The sequence below is a fragment of the Podarcis filfolensis genome, assembly GCF_964270895.1.
Source record: "Podarcis filfolensis genome assembly, chromosome: 9".
Taxonomy (NCBI): Eukaryota; Metazoa; Chordata; class Lepidosauria; order Squamata; family Lacertidae; genus Podarcis; species Podarcis filfolensis.
The window spans coordinates 27,347,430-27,364,143 of record NC_139610.1 but is presented as its reverse complement, the minus strand read 5'-3'; the positions used below and the strand labels follow the sequence as shown (position 1 = coordinate 27,364,143).

At 39.3% G+C, this 16,714-nt stretch overlaps 1 protein-coding gene and 1 long non-coding RNA gene across 59 annotated transcripts in view; one reads left to right on the top strand and one right to left on the bottom strand.

Annotated features, from left to right (window-relative positions):
- SORBS2 (sorbin and SH3 domain containing 2) overlaps positions 1-16,714 on the bottom strand; it is a 182,169-nt gene that overhangs the window by 33,325 nt on the left and 132,130 nt on the right. For 47 of the 50 annotated variants that reach the window (XR_014551923.1, XR_014551924.1, XM_083629937.1 and 44 more), the window contains 6 exons: positions 15,986-16,052; positions 14,857-14,901; positions 12,535-12,712; positions 11,285-11,399; positions 1,847-1,930; positions 763-819 (listed from right to left, as the gene is read on the bottom strand). Coding sequence is in view for 48 of the 50 variants with exons in the window: in XM_083629937.1 (XP_083486063.1) it covers positions 763-819; positions 1,847-1,930; positions 11,285-11,399; positions 12,535-12,712; positions 14,857-14,901; positions 15,986-16,052 (546 nt within the window). In the remaining 2 variants the exon portion in view is untranslated. The remainder of the gene's footprint in view (positions 1-762; positions 820-1,846; positions 1,931-11,284; positions 11,400-12,534; positions 12,713-14,856; positions 14,902-15,985; positions 16,053-16,714) is intronic. The other 3 variants (XM_083629925.1, XM_083629963.1, XM_083629928.1) reach the window with 2 other exon arrangements.
- LOC310770300 overlaps positions 1-16,714 on the top strand; it is a 105,474-nt gene that overhangs the window by 75,500 nt on the left and 13,260 nt on the right. For 6 of the 9 annotated variants that reach the window (XR_014552030.1, XR_014552031.1, XR_014552033.1 and 3 more), the window contains one exon: positions 12,915-13,132. This is a non-coding gene — a long non-coding RNA (uncharacterized lncRNA). Of the gene's footprint in view, positions 1-1,519; positions 1,615-2,324; positions 2,506-12,914; positions 13,133-16,714 lie in introns of all 9 variants that reach the window. The other 3 variants (XR_014552032.1, XR_014552034.1, XR_014552035.1) reach the window with 2 other exon arrangements.

The window sequence follows — 16,714 nt, the reverse complement described above, 5'->3', positions numbered from 1 at the left end:
ACCAAGGCTCTCAAATCGGAGGATGTGCATATTGTCTACTCTAGATGACAAGAATTGCCTTCTACTTTCTATGCTGCTGGATTAGAGAGAGGGGCCACTGCCAAATTGCCTAGTCTCTGCTTTTCCTTGTCTTGATTCCTCCAATCCATTCCTCTCACATGTGCCACTGGTCTGCTGAGAGATGCCAGCTACCAACCTCTCCCTCTCTTGCTGCTGTCTAGCTGTACTCCTAGGCAACATGACTTGCTGGGAGCAGCCACCAGCAACAACATTCCACCAAAACTCCAACCCCTGTGTCCTGATTTGTGTCCACTGTGCAAATCCCAGAAATTCCAGGGTAAATAAGCAGAGCACTGGATCTGGACATCCTGCTTAAGGCAATTTCACACTGAAGAACAACACCACCTAGTTCTTTCCCTTGAGAAAAAGAGGGGAAGGCACAGAGGCGGCGGCAAGACACAGAACAGGTCAGAAGAAGAGCAATGAGCATGTGCAGCAGTCAGAATGGACCTTTGTGGAGAAGCACGTATGTCTTGTATGCCCAAGTCAGGACAAGAGAGTGCAGTGTGCTGCCCCATTGCCCGTATGAGGGACCCTCCACTGATGCTAGAAAGAAACCAAGTTATAATTGTACTTAATTAGAAGGGCTGTTTATAGGGTGTTGTGTCTGTGAGCACTACATAGAAACCAAGTGAAAGAGAACTCATGATGTATGCCGTTCCCGAGTTTTAATCATTGAAAGAAGAAACATGCTTAATTTACCTCATTGGAAAGACCTGGAGGATTGTCTTGAACATAATCCAAAAGCTTTTTAGGAGGCTGCATCATTTTAGCAGAATTGCGAGAAGAAATGGAGGAGAATCAATGGCAGCAAGGAATGGAACATGTGGAGAAGGTGAACATAGTTAGAAACTGAGTGTGGACAGATTACAAGAGTGGCACAAACATAACAAAAATGTGGGGAATAGTGAATGTGGAGAATGTGCAACAGAAAGTATACAACCATCTTATTAAACCCTTGCCTAGTTTAAAATCAGCCGCCTTCATTCTTACAAGACAAACGGATGTCAAGAAAAACCATTCAAATATATCACCAGCTCCTATTTAGATCTCTGCTGATTTTTAGGGTGAGGGAAAAGTGTTCTGGGGTGCAAAGTTCTGCTTCTCTCCCTTCCACCTTCATTCATTTTGTTGGACTTGAATGAACAGCTAGGGATGCTTCGGTAATTTGCTCTTTGAATTCTGATACAAACTACACTGATCATCACCTACCAGACTAAGGTACAGACCCAGACATACTCATCCTCTGTATTTGGCATTTCTGTTAACATTGTGGTGCAGTGTGGAAGATGGTGGTCTCTTTCTCTACTTATTTCATTATCACTGATTTTGTGTTTCTGCAACTATGACAGAAAATCTCTTAGGGTCTATTTAGAGTAATGATCAATTTCATTATTAAAACAAGCATAGTAAAACTTTAATAAAAAGTGTAACATACTATGTTTTTCTTGTCATCTAGATATTAGTCTCAGGAATCAGTACTCCAAATTAGTGATCATCTCTGTTTTCAATAGTAAAGGGCTCAGGAAAAACTATTAAAGGAAGTTCAGTTTGGTGAGCCATTATTATGAAACATACTCTGAGCTTTAGTGGATTTTCTTCAAACATTCCAAATGTATATACCACAACCACAATATCTAACACACGAGACCTTTGACGGTGTGCATCTATTATTCCTTTTTTAAGTCACTGAAGCATGTCTGGAATCTAGGCAATTTGATCTAGAAAAGTATAAACTGCATCTTATTTCCTAAAGTTTATCTATTAATATTCTAGCCTCACTTACCGGGCGTCCAAACTCCAGCTCAGAAAAGAATTTATACCAGGGTTCATTTTCTAAATCTATGTCATCTGGGTTTATGCGACCCGTCTGGAAGAATTGTGAAGGAGAAAGGGGAGGAAAAGGCACACACTGATCAAAGTGTTGGAAATGACATGGCACATTGATGACACACAGACATTAACACAAATAATAGGAAAGAAAGAGTGAAACAAAAACAAAGGGATGGAGGGGGCTTCATGGTGAAGTGAGATTTGATTTGAGAGTTGTCACACTGTGGTTGTTTGAACTCCTCCTTTTCAGCTTGTCCTCCAAAGGATTGTTGTGTACACACAATACAGAAAATATGATGGGTTTTTAAGAAGATTACATCAGATTACTTTGTGCTGCTGTTTCTTTTTTTTAAAAAAAAGCACTATTATACAACAAATAGAAGCATGTTTGGTTGCATTCGGGGATGCAGTATATATGCTTTCTTTTTCAGGATCTATGTAACTCTCAATGATAGGTAAATGCACGATTTGGGGCAGAATTTGGACCACCCAAGGAAAGCATGTTAATTTTGCATTTTGAAGTCAAGCATTCTGAAGTAGTATGCAGGATGATGATAGCCCAACCACCTCCTTCAGCCATTATAAAATAAGCTACTCATATAGTACTGACAGGTGCGTCTCTGTGTGTGAAAAGTTCTGCATCACTACCTGACACTTGAAGAAAAATGTTATTTGGAGAAATGGGAGCCATATACAGCATCTAGGGTGAGTTCATGGTACTTGGTCAGACAGGCAGCTAGTGCTGTCAATTTTGGACAGCATGTATGACTTTTCAGGGATGGGAGAATAAATGTAGTCACCCATTCCCATGTCCCCTTTCAATAAATAATCAGGTGTCTGAATAATCATGATGAAGTAGTTAGAGAGTGTTGAATTTGGAGTGAGATGACCTAGTTCAAACCCCTTTAACTCATAAAGCTCACTGGGTGACCTTCGACCACTTCCTTTCAACTAATTTCCTATGTTGTTGTTTTGAGAATAAAAAAAATTAAAGGAAGGATGGAAGGATGGACCACATACACTGCCTCTAGCTCCTTGGAGGAAGGGCAGTAATGAATGAAATAATAAATTATATGTTATTCATATTTATTTTCCTGGCAATTTGATATTCATTCAGCACACTGATTTACCCCCAGTGGTGATGGTTTGTGAAGAAGGCAGCTACAGCTGATTGGGTGCTTCCACTGAGGGTCTGTCTTTAGTGTGCAACTCTTTAAAGTGATGAACAACTTTTTAGAGCACCATCAATACATAGTCAAATAAAGCAGCCCTTTCCCCACAGTCATCATGGGACACATCCTTTTGATTCACTTATTGTGCTGTAGAGGGCAGCAAGAAACAAGAATTTCTGCTCAGAGCTTTTTGCAATTGTACACCCCCAGCTTCACCTTTCAGGACAAGTTTCTAGCAAAATTATTCTCATCAGAAGCGGCAGGAGTCTCAAATAACATCTTACATCCCATATTCCAAGTGGAATTAGGTGAACACTAGAAGAACAAGTGATTTTCCATTTGACACCACTGCTGAGCATCTTCCTTTTTGCCATGGCACAATTCTTTTTATCTGCTACTTTGGTAGCTGCTGTTTTTTGTTAGTTATAATTTCTTTATGAGTTACATTTTTAAATTAGTCACCATGAGACAGTATGGAATCAAAGATGAGATAAAATATTTAAAGTAAATTTCTTACACACAAATTCAGAAATTGCCGTTCCTGACATTCCTTTAGGTTTTTTTCAGATCCACAGAACAAATGCCCTGAACTTACATACTGCTCAGAGTGCCAGCTTGTAAGCTCAGATGCTATCAGTTTCCACCAGCTGAACATCACAATTTGTGTTAACTGTGCAACAGTAAATGCATTAGTGTTAGAGCAAGCATCCCCAGGATTCCCCTCTTTCATTCACCATACCATACCGTCCACGTCAGTAGTCAAATGCTAACATTTCTGGCTTTGTAGCACTTTTCTGTGTTTATTTTTCTGTGTTTACTCATAAAGATGATGGATAACTACCATGCACAAAGCTTATTACTTTCTGTCTCCAGTTTTTGTTCCATGATTAATTGAAAAGCTTGGTTCAAGTACAATATTCTTGGTCAGATAAAATGTGGTTTATCAGTCTGAGAAAGAGAAGTGTCCTTCCTTCCTTCCTTCCTTCCTTCCTTCCTTCCTTCCTTCCTCTCTCTCTCTCTCTCTCTCTCTCTCTCTCTCTCTCTCCTGAATGATTTGATGCAAGGTTTCCAGAACTCCTTACATAAAAATCAGAGAACTGTGGTTAAGGCTAGCGAAAATTGCTAACCACAGATTGCACCAGTTCACAAACAAGAGGACTTCAGTCTGTGTTTAAAGCACTGTTTATATGTATATAGGAAACTGGATATAACAGGAAACTCTGGAAGTCTTGCACTAAGGTAGGAAGGAAGCACTGTGGCATAACCCTCATTTTTAGTTCAACAAGCCATAATTTATCAGATTGAGACCATTCCATCTGAATTGAGTCAAATGTATTTTTTTGGGGGGGGGGGAGAGGGCATGGATATAGGAAGGCATCTAGCTCAAAGGTGTCTCTGAATATGGAGACTCCATTTAGTTATTATGACTAAAAGGAACTGCTACAGAAATTTGTGGAGAATGTCCTATATCTAGACTTACATGTAGATAAGCTTTTGACACAATCTAACATTGTGTACAACTGCAGCTGGTTGACTGATGGAACCCAAAGGGGCTGAAGAAGAGATGGCTGAGATGTGATATGATAGCCATCTTCAAATATATCTGAAGGGCCATCATATGGATGATGGAGCAAGCTTGTTTCTGCTGCTCCAGAGCATAGAATCTGGATCACTGAATTCAAATTAGAAGAATGGAGATTCTGACTAAACATTAAGGAATAACTTTGACAGTAAGAGCTGTTTGACAGGGGAATGGACTACTTCAAAAGGTGGTGGACTCTCCATTGGAGGTTTTTAAATAGAGGTTGGATGGTCATCTGTCAGGGATTCCTTAGCTGCTGTTGATGCACTGCAGGGGGTTGAACTAGATGCCATTGGGATCCCTTCCAACTCTATAATTCTGATTCTGTGAAACAGGTTCGTTCAACTAGTTTGTTAACTTGCCAACTGGCACAACATCTGTGCAGAATCCTGGTAACCCACCAGAGCCTGATAACAGGCTGGTGAGCCAATGTTGCCTTTCTGATTTTTGTAATAAGGTAAGCCCATACACCAGGGGTCAGCAACCTTTTTCAGCTGTGGGCTGGTCCACCGTCCCTCTGACCATGTGGTGGGCCGGACTATATTTTGGAAAAAAAATAATGAACAAATTCCTATGCCTCCCAAATAACCCAGAGATGCATTTTAAATAAAAGGACAGATTCTATTCATGTAAAAACATGCTGATTCCCGGACTGTACGCAGGCCGGATTTAGAAGGTGATTGGGCTGCATCCGGCCCACGGGCCTTAGGTTGCCCACCCCTGCTATACACTATACATATTTAAAAAGCTGTCCCCCCAAAAAAGTAATACAGCAACTCCATACAGCTATGTGTGTAAGCAGGACAGTAAAAAATTGTGCTACTTGATCTGCACTGTCAAAATGTAATAAGTTGTGTGTGCATAAATAAAGAGGCAACTGAGGTCTCAATCAAAAATAGAACCCTGGATACATATCTCCATTTTTTGTCCTGGTACTAATTTACACATGCCTCCTCTCTTTATATGCTTTTTTGGGGGGTGGGGGGAATACAAACTGTCAGCTGAAGGTATGGGGTTTTCTTTTTAAAAAAACGCAGAATTTGCACAACTGTACTCATGCATGCAACATGCATACAAACAGATGTTGGGAAAAAACATAATTTGTTTTAAAGGAAAAAGTGCTCTAAATATATTTCAGGGATGGACATGTATGATCTAACATTCATTACTGAAAAACATTTAGAGTTGTTTTTGATGCAGCACTCATGTTGCTGAGCTGTTTCAGTGATGTCTCATTTTAGATTTTAGATTTTCTTGCAGAATTTCATAAAACTGCACTAGTTGTAAGCCTCACTGAGAGTTATTTTGACAGAGAACATGGAATATAAGCACCTTGGGAGCCAAAAGCAGACTCAGAAATAACTAAAAGGGCTCAACAAAACAAGGGCTGCCCCCCCAAACCGCTCTATTCCCCCCCAAGTAATTGATACTTTTCAATCAATGATGTGACAAACCCAACATAGAAAAATGTCTATTATGAATTGCACACCCAACCCTGTGCAATATGGGCCTCTTGGGTGGGCAGTTCCTTGTAACAAGCAACATTTGATAGCCTTCCTTTGATGAAATGACAGATATCCATGAGGCCATGCATGCTGCTTTCTGACATACTGAATAAAGCAAAGCTGTAATGCTAATTGAGGAATAGCACTTTGCCAGGGTATCAATATGACATCTTTAAAAATGTATTTGCTCCTCTTTTTTACCCTGGACTTGGGGCCAAACTAGACTGGGCACAGAGAGAGGTCCTCAACTGGATCTCCCACATATTATTTAAAGTTAAAAGCAAGCATTGGGGAGGGGATCTGAGCCAGGACTACCACCAATATGGTTATGTGGTAAATAGCAGCTTCAGCTTGTTCTGTTGAGCAGTGCATCTATCTATGTTTGCAGACTGCTTGCCTGGAATCTCTGGTCAACTGAGGCCAAGCCACATGTGATAAGGCCTTATATAGGCCTCCCTGTATTTTCGCTTCCAAATCTCACAAGATACAGGGGATCCCGAGTAAAGAGATTCTGTGCCTCTCTACTCTCAAAGTGGCTCTCCAATGACTTCCCTTCCCATCTTGTTGTGGTGTTCCAGTTTCCCAGGCATTGTGCATTGCTGTTGACAGTAGCCAGGAAGTAGAGAGGAAGGCAGGTGGTGTTGCCTCTTCTTCCTGTGCCACAACCTCAGCACGGATGGCTGCAGGGTTTGTTTGTTTTGGAGGGGAGGGGCTTTCTATAATAGTTAAACTCTGAGTTGGCTTAAGAGCCTCTAACTCAAGATGAAGGATAAGCATCATCACACCTATGATGCCTGGTAAAAACATTATTGTTTAGGCAAGCTTACCCAGAGGCTTTAAATATGTTGGTGTGAGTTTTAAACCTGTTTTGGTATTTTAACTTTTTATACGTTTTAAAGTATTGTATTTTTTATTGATTTTATCTTTTGGTAAACTGCTTTGAGGTCATTGTTGTTTTTACAAACAGGCAGTGTATAAATTTTGCAAAATAAATACCTATAGATTTTGACACATGGCATACTAAAATGTAGAACTTTCAACTTCTGCTTTGAGATATTTGAAATAGCACACTTGTTTGATACAAAGCGCCTTTTAGGATCAAATACATATTTTTTGGTATTATTTCTAAGTACATATTTCTAAAGCTACTGCTAAAAATAATATACATTCTGAAGAGTAAAAACATATGAGCACAAGGAATACTGTGTACCTCCTGGCTTTGACTGCTAACTTCTTTACATTTTTCTCCATAAACAGAGGAAAGCAGCAGAGCTCTTGGAAAGCGGAGGAATTGGGGTTTAACTTGCTAGAGGAATGATAAGGCAGGAGCTCTCAAAAGCTGTGCAGAAGATAATTTATTACCCAACACATTTTTAGTATAACTATTCTTTCTCAGGGTCAACCCTGATTTCAAACTATTCCACACCATGCCTTTCCCTGCTTTTTGAGATACTACAAAATGCAGTTTTGGTCCCTTTCTGAAAGAGAGGAATAAATTCATTGAGCACCGCATTATTTTCTGTATGCTTTTGAAGTCTCCTCCCCTTTTGATCCTGTGTTTGGTGCCTTTCTTTCCCTCTTCTGTTATATTTTCAGAGGAACTCAGCAATTGAAAAAACAATGAAAAAACAAGTCTGTGATGCATTTAAGTATCCAGGGCTGCTAATATTACATTGGCATCATGGGCAGTTATGTGGTTTCCAAATAGCTAGCATTCAACACTAGGCCTTTGAAGCAAAACCTCTATAACCTATGCCTATGGGGTCATGTGTTTTGCAAAAAGCACTGATATTTGATGTAGCAAAATGGTGAAACTGGTGAAAATCGGCCCTTATGAGAATGAATGTGGCCTCCCTCTGGCTTGTGCTCCCCTCCTCCTCTTCCCTCCCCCACTTAACCACAGTTTAGCATGTTGTCTGAATCCTAAACATGCTTAAATTTGACTATGGTTAGTGAAAACAAGCCATCTTCACAAATGATTGCTTGAAGTTGGCTTGTTGTTACTAACCATAGCTAAGAACAACTGCATTTTTTCCTCTAATCAACATTATTAGTACTTATTATTATTACCACCAAAAAGCAGGGTATGCTCCCATTTTCTTTTCTAGCAAGGTTCGGGTACCTTTAACAATTGTGTGACCAAAAGAATTTCAACACACAAGTGAAATTCCCTACCCTAAAGTGATATCCCTACCCTAAAGTGCAAAACCACATTCTTTTGCTTTCTGGGCCAGAAAATAGTCAGTCTCTCTCTCTCTCTCTCTGTGTATGTATATATATATGTGTGTGTGTGTATATATATATATATATATATATATATATATATATATGTGTGTGTGTGTGTGTGTGTGTATGCCCATTCTCTCCATATTAGATTTCAATTCGCGTTACAGCCCCAGGTAATGGGAATTAATTTCCCACTTCATGAACATGCTATAAAAAGGCAAAGTCCCAATTATAGTGAACTCTGTAGATTGCATTTCTTTTGTCCACAAATTTTGCAGCTCTGACACAAAAAGGCATTGCCTATTACTTTATGCAAATGAACTGTTTTACAATTAACATCAGTTGTACAGTGAAGACTTCAAAATTAATGTTACATTAACAACTTGGCTCTGTGTTAATTGATTTAGAGTCTGTTCAAAAGGAAGCGATTGTCAGAACACCACAGCTACCGTTTAAGATCCAGACCTCCAAAGTTCTTTGAAACATTTAGCGTTTTGCAGCTCCCTTTGAACATTTAGAAACAAACTTACTCAATTTGTCACAACGTGAAATGGAGTCCTCGGCAATCAGTGCCAGCTACAAGCGCAAGCAGGGTTTGGGGAGATGGTTATATTTAGATTACATCAATGATGAATCTCACATAACTAAAGCTTTATTCCAAGGGGGAAATCTGGTAAAAAATAAAGTGAATTAATTTAGGATTTGCTAGGCATTACAGTGAAACCTTGGTTCCCAAACTTAATCTGTTCTGGGAGTCTGTTCGATTCCCAAAACAGTTTGGGGACCAAGGCACGGCTTCTGATTGGCTGCAGCAGCTTCCTTCAGTCAATTAGAAGCTGCAGAAGCCGCGCCGGGCATTTGGCTTCCAAAGAACGTTCAAAAACTGAACAATTACTTCTGGTTTTTGTTCGTTCCAGAGCCAGAAAGTTCAGCTCCCAAGGCGTTCAGGAGCCGAGGTTCCACTGTACTAAACAAGGGTGCATTTGTGAAACATTTCAATATCATGCAGAGTTATTTGTATTGGGTGGGTTTTTTGCTCCATGATATTTCTATTGCAGAAGTTGAATACCAGACAAGGATAGTTATTTGAGATTGTTTTAATTATAAATGTTTCTGATGTGGTGCAGAGAAGAGGAATCCAAACCCCTAATCTGCTGTCCTAGAGAGGATTTGGATAGGGCAGAAGGCTCCCTCCACTCAGCTCTGCCAGTGGGGGAGCTCTGCCATTACCAGCAGAAACTCCTCAAATGGGCTGTTTGGGGTGCAGGGATTGATGCAGAAATGGAACTTATGAATGCGCACATGTAATACTGACACAGACTGGAAATTGACTGATTTCTCCATGTTACTGTAGAGAGCAGAAGTATGGTAATTTTCAGCAGTGATCTTGTATTTCTCATAACATATAATTTCACCCCAACTTCCTTCAGATTGCACAGTGTGCCTGTCCTTGATGGGAGGCAAAGCACAGACATTTTCTTAAATCAATATAGGGTCAGGTTTTTATGCTTGGCCTTCAGAAGTTTCCATAGATGTGATGATTACAGTTAATTCATCACTTCTTTTAAAAAAAATGAATGGCACACTATTATTGTAAATGTTGGCTGGTCGGAATTGGCCAATGTTAACTTTAATTCTTCCCAAATATCAAGTTACACTTATCCCGCATGTATATAAAATTTCATCATGCATTATATGCTGATACAAGTTATTGCATTTGTGACAAATAATCTACATTCCCACTGAAACCTTCATTATTAATCACACTTGAGAAATAAAAACTGGAAACTACCCCCTAACTGGTTTAACCGATAAGACAGGGAAATATTAAGACACACCCATTCAGTGTAGTTTATATGCTATATAACTGCTATGGTAAAATTCGGCTTCAAAAGCACTGGCCACAAAGTAACATGTCATAAGTAAAACTCAGCATTTGGGTACCTACATCAATCAGTATTTTAATTCCTGAACAGTGGAAATATAAAATCATTTACAACTTCTAAAATGATATATTAGAATGCTACAGATCAACCCTAAAAATGCTGAGTATTTAAAGACAATTGCTGCATCCAAGTTAGGCAACATAAATTGTACTGGTCTGGTTAAAGCCAGCTCAGCTAGACCACCTTCTGGGTAATGAAGAAAGATATTGCCTCTGTGTCCATTAAAGGTATAAAAGATGTTACTTTTGCAAGGACAGTATTGTGTTTTAGTACATTTGAGCAAAGCACACTTCCCCCAAGACTACACATATGCAATAAAAGTCAATGAGCAGAGTATGCCATAGAGTTACTGGGAACATTAGTGGTAATTTTGCAAGTATCAGCCTTATTAAGCATGCTTTTAAATAATTTTATATGAACCCTAGCTTAAAAAATGCAAGAGAGACATTTAGCCACAAGTTAGTGTGCATTGAGCCATCATTTGTGAAGACCTCATTAAGCATAAATAATGAAAAAACATTTGTGGATTTAATTTTTCTGGAGTGCCTAGGAACAAGGATCCCCGCCCCCGGCCCCCCATGTGTAACAACTTTCATGTTATACATGTGCTGGTAAAATTGCTACAAAGGTGACAAACTCCCCACATTCATTCTGCAACTAGGGGCTTATAAGACTGCTTACCTATGTGACAAGTTAAACAAGAACATTTTTCAGATTGAGTCCAACATTTAAAAAAATCCAAAGTAGTCAAATGTGGCAAGCAAACCAAAATTGTGACATTTCAGCCACAAAATGTGAACTCTTCAACCACCACAACAAATCTCTTTAAAAAGAGTTCAGTGCTTTTCATTTCTTTTCAAAGCATTTAATGATATCTGTTAAAACTATGTCAGCTTTTATGACTAGAAATGAACTCATCAAACTATTTGTCGTGTTTAAATACAAACCGACTTCACTTACCGGTCTCTCGTGTTCGAGGATAGAAGACTTCCCTGGCTCGTATTCAAAAATACTCCTTGGTTCTGAACGGAATTTGCGTGTGTCTACTTTTCTATCAGGAGGGTCCCACTCATTTCTAAGATAAAATAAATTTGACAACTGAATTAAATCATCTTTCCCACCAAGCTCTATTCATATATAAAAAATGTCTTGTGGGTACTGCAAGCCTACTTTCTCAATGTGCCATTTGTAAAATCACAATAAAACTGACACTAAAAGCAGAGATTTCATAGAAAGGAAAACCATGCTTCGCAATAGCATAATTAGTGACATTATGGTATTTGAAAGTCAAGAGGCAATGCAGCAGTTTAGATATTTTTTTTAAACTGGCTTTTATAAACATGAAAAATGTTATACAAACAAGTATATCAAGTTTCCTCATGTTGTTTGTGTATCACAAAAATAGCGTAATAAATGTGGAAAAATATCTACAACATATGTTTCATTATTAGTGGTCATTGTATAAACTCTTGGTTTATGAATTGGTTTAAACAATTAGGAAGAAGAAGAAAGGGAGAGGGGAGTGACTAGTGGGGTGGGGTGGTTATGCTTCCATTATTCTACTTAGTGTGTGTGAGGGGTTGTGTCGCATTACTTGTATGGGTTCTCTTACTATTCACTTGTATTTCCTTGGTGGTAAGAGAGGTTGGGTGTGGCGTAGGGTGTAGTTGGTTGTCTTTGGTTGGCTGTAGTGAGAATTGTTTTTATGTGTGAGCCAGGTGTGAGTGTGTATTTTTGAATCATGCTAGCCAGATTGATGTGTATGCTGTCGGGGGATTCTTGTTGTTGTCTTGTTGGGCTGTGTATGTGATAAAGGAGCCATACCGAGGTGAAGGCGTCGTCTTCTATTTGTCCTTGTGCGAGTTTAAGTTTATTGGTTAGTTTTTCCAATAAGGCTGCTTCCCATACTATTTGATACCCTTGGTCCATGCTTACTCCTGACAGGTCTCACCAGTGTCTGGCTATGATGTTTCTGGCTACTGAGAGTAGGTGGGTTATGAGCTCTTTGTGGTGTGAGTGGAGCAGTTTAGATTGTTAAGTTATTTATGGTGAAGCAAGGCACACTCTATGTAAAAGCACTTGCAGCGAGTATAAAAATACTTCTTATGTGCTTTACACATTAAAAGAGCCTGAAATAATGCCTCTCACATTATGCCTCATGGAATTTGCAGCTTCTAGATTGACTGCTACAAAACGGCTGCAAGGCTTACTTCTCTGGTGCAGATCGTTGCCGTGGGCGAATTGGTGGTGCTGGGGGTGGTGGAGGTACAGGGGACGAGACCTTAAAGGCCTCCGTGCCATTGTCAGAAGTACTTTTCGTCAGTGGTCTGTATGTCTGTGTTCTTGCAGCAGGGTGTGCTTGAGCAGAAAAGGATGGGCTGAAGTTACCTAATAAAATGACAAAACAGAAAAAAGCCATAATATAACTATTAACATCACTTGATATAATACATATATGCCACATTCAATTATTGGTTTTTAAAAATTAATGTGAATTTAATGGTAGTTCTTCTTGGCTTATATCCTCAGTTCCATGAATGGCATAGAGTTTACAGAATGGAATTTTCCTGCTTCTTCTTTTCCTCTGCAGCAGCCTGTGCCCCTAAACATCGGCGCCTAGAGACTAGGGCATCCTCTAGAACAGACTAGCATGTGGTGTGGAAGGCTGCAGCAAGAAGGGCAGATTTCCAAAGACCAGGGCTCCCAGGATGAGAACAAAAGAGTCATCCACTTGTACGCCACCACCTTGGATTCCACATCATATACCCAACACAGAGGATACTTGTGGACCTATCTTTGAGAGGAAGGGTATGTAACGACACACATTTCAGTCCCTAAACACATTTATTGGAAGTAGATCCCACTAAATTCAATGGAACTTACAATAACTGGTCTTGACTGGAGTGGGCAGACTTCAGGCTTGAGGGATCTACTCTGATTTTTACTAGAACCCTGAGCTCTATCAACTGGAGCCAGGTTCAAAAGAGTTGTGTTTTTGGTACCAGAAGTCCCATATTGATTCATGGTAAGCATGGCTTGCACAACTTGTAAACCGTCAAGTGAAATGCAGCACACTACCTAGGTATAGGGCCATATCAATGACTTGACAGGACCCCTATTTCTGCAGTCCAAAGCAAGTGGTTTATCATGCCTTAGGTGGACTTGATACATGGATAAAGGATTCTGTTCACATTTCTCTAAAATCTGGAAATGCCTTGAGGCATAGCCACAGTTGGGATAATTTACTGCTGGCTGCCATTGTTATCTTGGTGGTTGCTTGCTAGCAGAAAACGGAAAAAGAAATACACACATGCTTGAATTTAAGCATGCCTTTGTTAATTTTGTAACAATGCCTTTCTGGTTAGTAATATAATATTTATCAGCATTAGTTCTGGACAGTCACCCAAGCAGATCACATAGATATAATTTTTTTGCAAGTGAAGATTGAATCTATGCAGATTGTGATGTGAACTTAAATTGGAAGTTGCATTTTTTAAAATGCATTTTTTCCTATGGTGCATTACCATTTTGCATATTTTTGCAAATATGTATAACACATTTTTAAAGGGCTTTTCTAATCAATAAGTACATCTGATATATTTTCACAATTATTTGGCTTGATGTACATTTTTACAGAAATTTGCAGCCTTCGACCGCTGTTCTGGCACTTTCTATTGTTATATTGACAATTTCAGTTTAATTTCCAGCAGTTGCAAAAGCAACGTGCAGACAGTTTTAATGGAATGCACAGTGTGGAAGCTTGAGTTTTGGATTCATGTTTTGTCTCATGGTAAAGGGGATGATCGAGTGAAAATTCAACAAAAAGAGAGCTAAACTACACATTACACTTAATGAAGAGCATGCAGATACAGCTCTGGATTTATTTTAATTAATTACAGGTGCAGGGGCTTTTCATATGTTTCCTAGCCACATGGCCAGAAAGCAGGCAATTTTTGTCCCAAATGTGACTGTGTGTGTCGGGGGGGGGGGTAAACCTCCCCTCTTTATATAACAATTGCCCAAATAACAATTGCCCAACTGCTCCTTTAGCATAATGTATAGTTTAGCCCTGAGCAGAATTTATTTATTTCAGTGTTAACTCTCTCATATTAAAATTAATGACACACAAAAATATATGACTTTGGATTGTTCCCATGTTTTATGCATACAATGCAGTATTCTACTCAGCTACTACCTTTATCATCCCCAATGCATGTTGATGGAGGTTATGCTAGTAATCAAGCTCTGCTTTGAAACTGTTCCCAAAGCCAGAATCTGTCCAACTTAGTACAAAATCAAAGCACTGGAAGGTCACCATTGAAAATACATTTTGGGTTATTTGGCTGGAAAAAGAATTCACACGCAATCATTCAGGTGTCAGGAAAATAACGAAATGACAAGAATACACTGAGATCCCACAACACAACAATAAAAACTGCAGTTACACAAGCACAAGAAGGATGGGCCTACAAGGTTAGGTAATTGCCAAAATTAACGAGAACAGACTCATGAAGGGAAGGAATAATTCCTACCAGTATTATATGCATAGGCAGTATTATACATGTCTGTGTCATCATCTACAAAAAGAAAGATAAATGTTATAGTGGTGCAACACTGGTCCGTTTAGAACAGCAAGGCAGCTCTGCCATCCCAAATACTGTAAAACAAACAAACAAGCAAATTGTAGCCACCTTTATACTTCAGGAGTCTATCTCATATGCTCCCAATCCTGGATCGCATACAGCTGTTTTGTCACTTGAGATGTAAATACAGCAATATGCTCTATCACTGAGCTATGGCCCTTCCAGTTAGGTATGGAATATTTAGCTGATTCGTTAGTTAATGTACAACAAATATTTAATCAACTTAAATATGGCCCTGATTAATTGGCAGTGGGGGTTTTAATGTTAATTATTTTTAAAACAGGAATTTACAAATGCAACAGGTGACAGCATCACATTTCACACACAGCCAGAAAGGCTTTTTTTTTAAAATGGTCCCATTGCAATGTATATGTAGATTAAGAGGGCAATCCTGACCTCCTGGTATTGCCTGTTTGCAGAGGGGGTGTAATTAGGAAAAGGCCTAGGTTTCTGTCCTTTGCTAGTGGAGATGGATAGACTGAGATTGTGGAAGCTCCCTACTGTACCCTCAGAAAGCTTGGTGGATAGAAAGCTACCCCCATTTGGTGTTCTTGCTTGTGATAGCAAACCTATGTCCCCAAAGTGTGGAGCATTATAAGAATGGAACAGAATCAACTGTGGATCTGCTGGATCCAAAGATGTTTTGTTTCCCTGTGAGGGACTGAATTGTGGTTCTTCATCTATGCTAACCTGGAGCAGATGAAGCTAATTTCTCCAGTGCATTTGGTGATGGTGGGGAGGGCGTGGATACAAATAGTGATCCACTGCGCTGAAAAGCCCAGCAAAAGTGCTCCCCTCAGCTTCCATTTTGGCTGCCACGTCCATCATTTAGCACCCTCTCCCCTTTGCTCCTCCAGGATTGCTCGGTTAATCAATAAATTAACTGTTATTTGATCAATTCCCTGCTCAGCCCAATGGACCTTGGTATTTTATTATTGAATGACCACTGGCATATATTATCTGACAGCAAAACAGCAAGATGTATGAAAATACAGCAAGGAGAGAAAGTTGGACATACCAGGCTTGTGAACCATGTGTATTTGCTTGAACATCGTCTTATACCAATCCTTCGGCCTGTCAACTGTCTAAAAATGACAAAGTTTAAACAATTAGCAAGAAAACAACAACAAAGATTAAATTGGTTACACAATAGTTTGAATTAATGTACAATGGAGGTAACTAGATGGGTCCTCATACTTAGCTGATGGGTGTATTAATAATACAAAAATAATAAAGTGATTTTTAAAATCACTATTTGCAGAAAAGAACCTCAAAAGCAAGGAACAAACAACAATAAAATCTCAGTTCAATATGTAAGCCTATTAAATCATCATTAAACTGCTCCAGAGTTGATAATGACCAGGTGGGGATTCTCCTTCTCTGCATGCCTACTGGAATAAAAACCTCTCCAATAGGCACCAAAATCTCAAAAGTACTTGTTTGTTAGCCACCTGAAGGGAGTTCCATACTAAAAGTCCAGGCCCATGTCACCACCCTGGGGACATGACTCCATAAGACATGGTTCTCCTGGTGACTGCAATGACCGCACCAGCATATAGGGAGCAAGACCAACTCTCAGGTTGTGTTTGGCTAAATGGGTCATAGATGATATAACTCTGTCTTTTGCAGTACTATTTAATGTCTCCTTCATTAGGAATGTTTGGATATGATTGATATCTCAGTACTTCAAGGCACTGGATTGGATAACCTTCAGAACTGCTCCAAAGAAATAATTCTGTGGAAAATA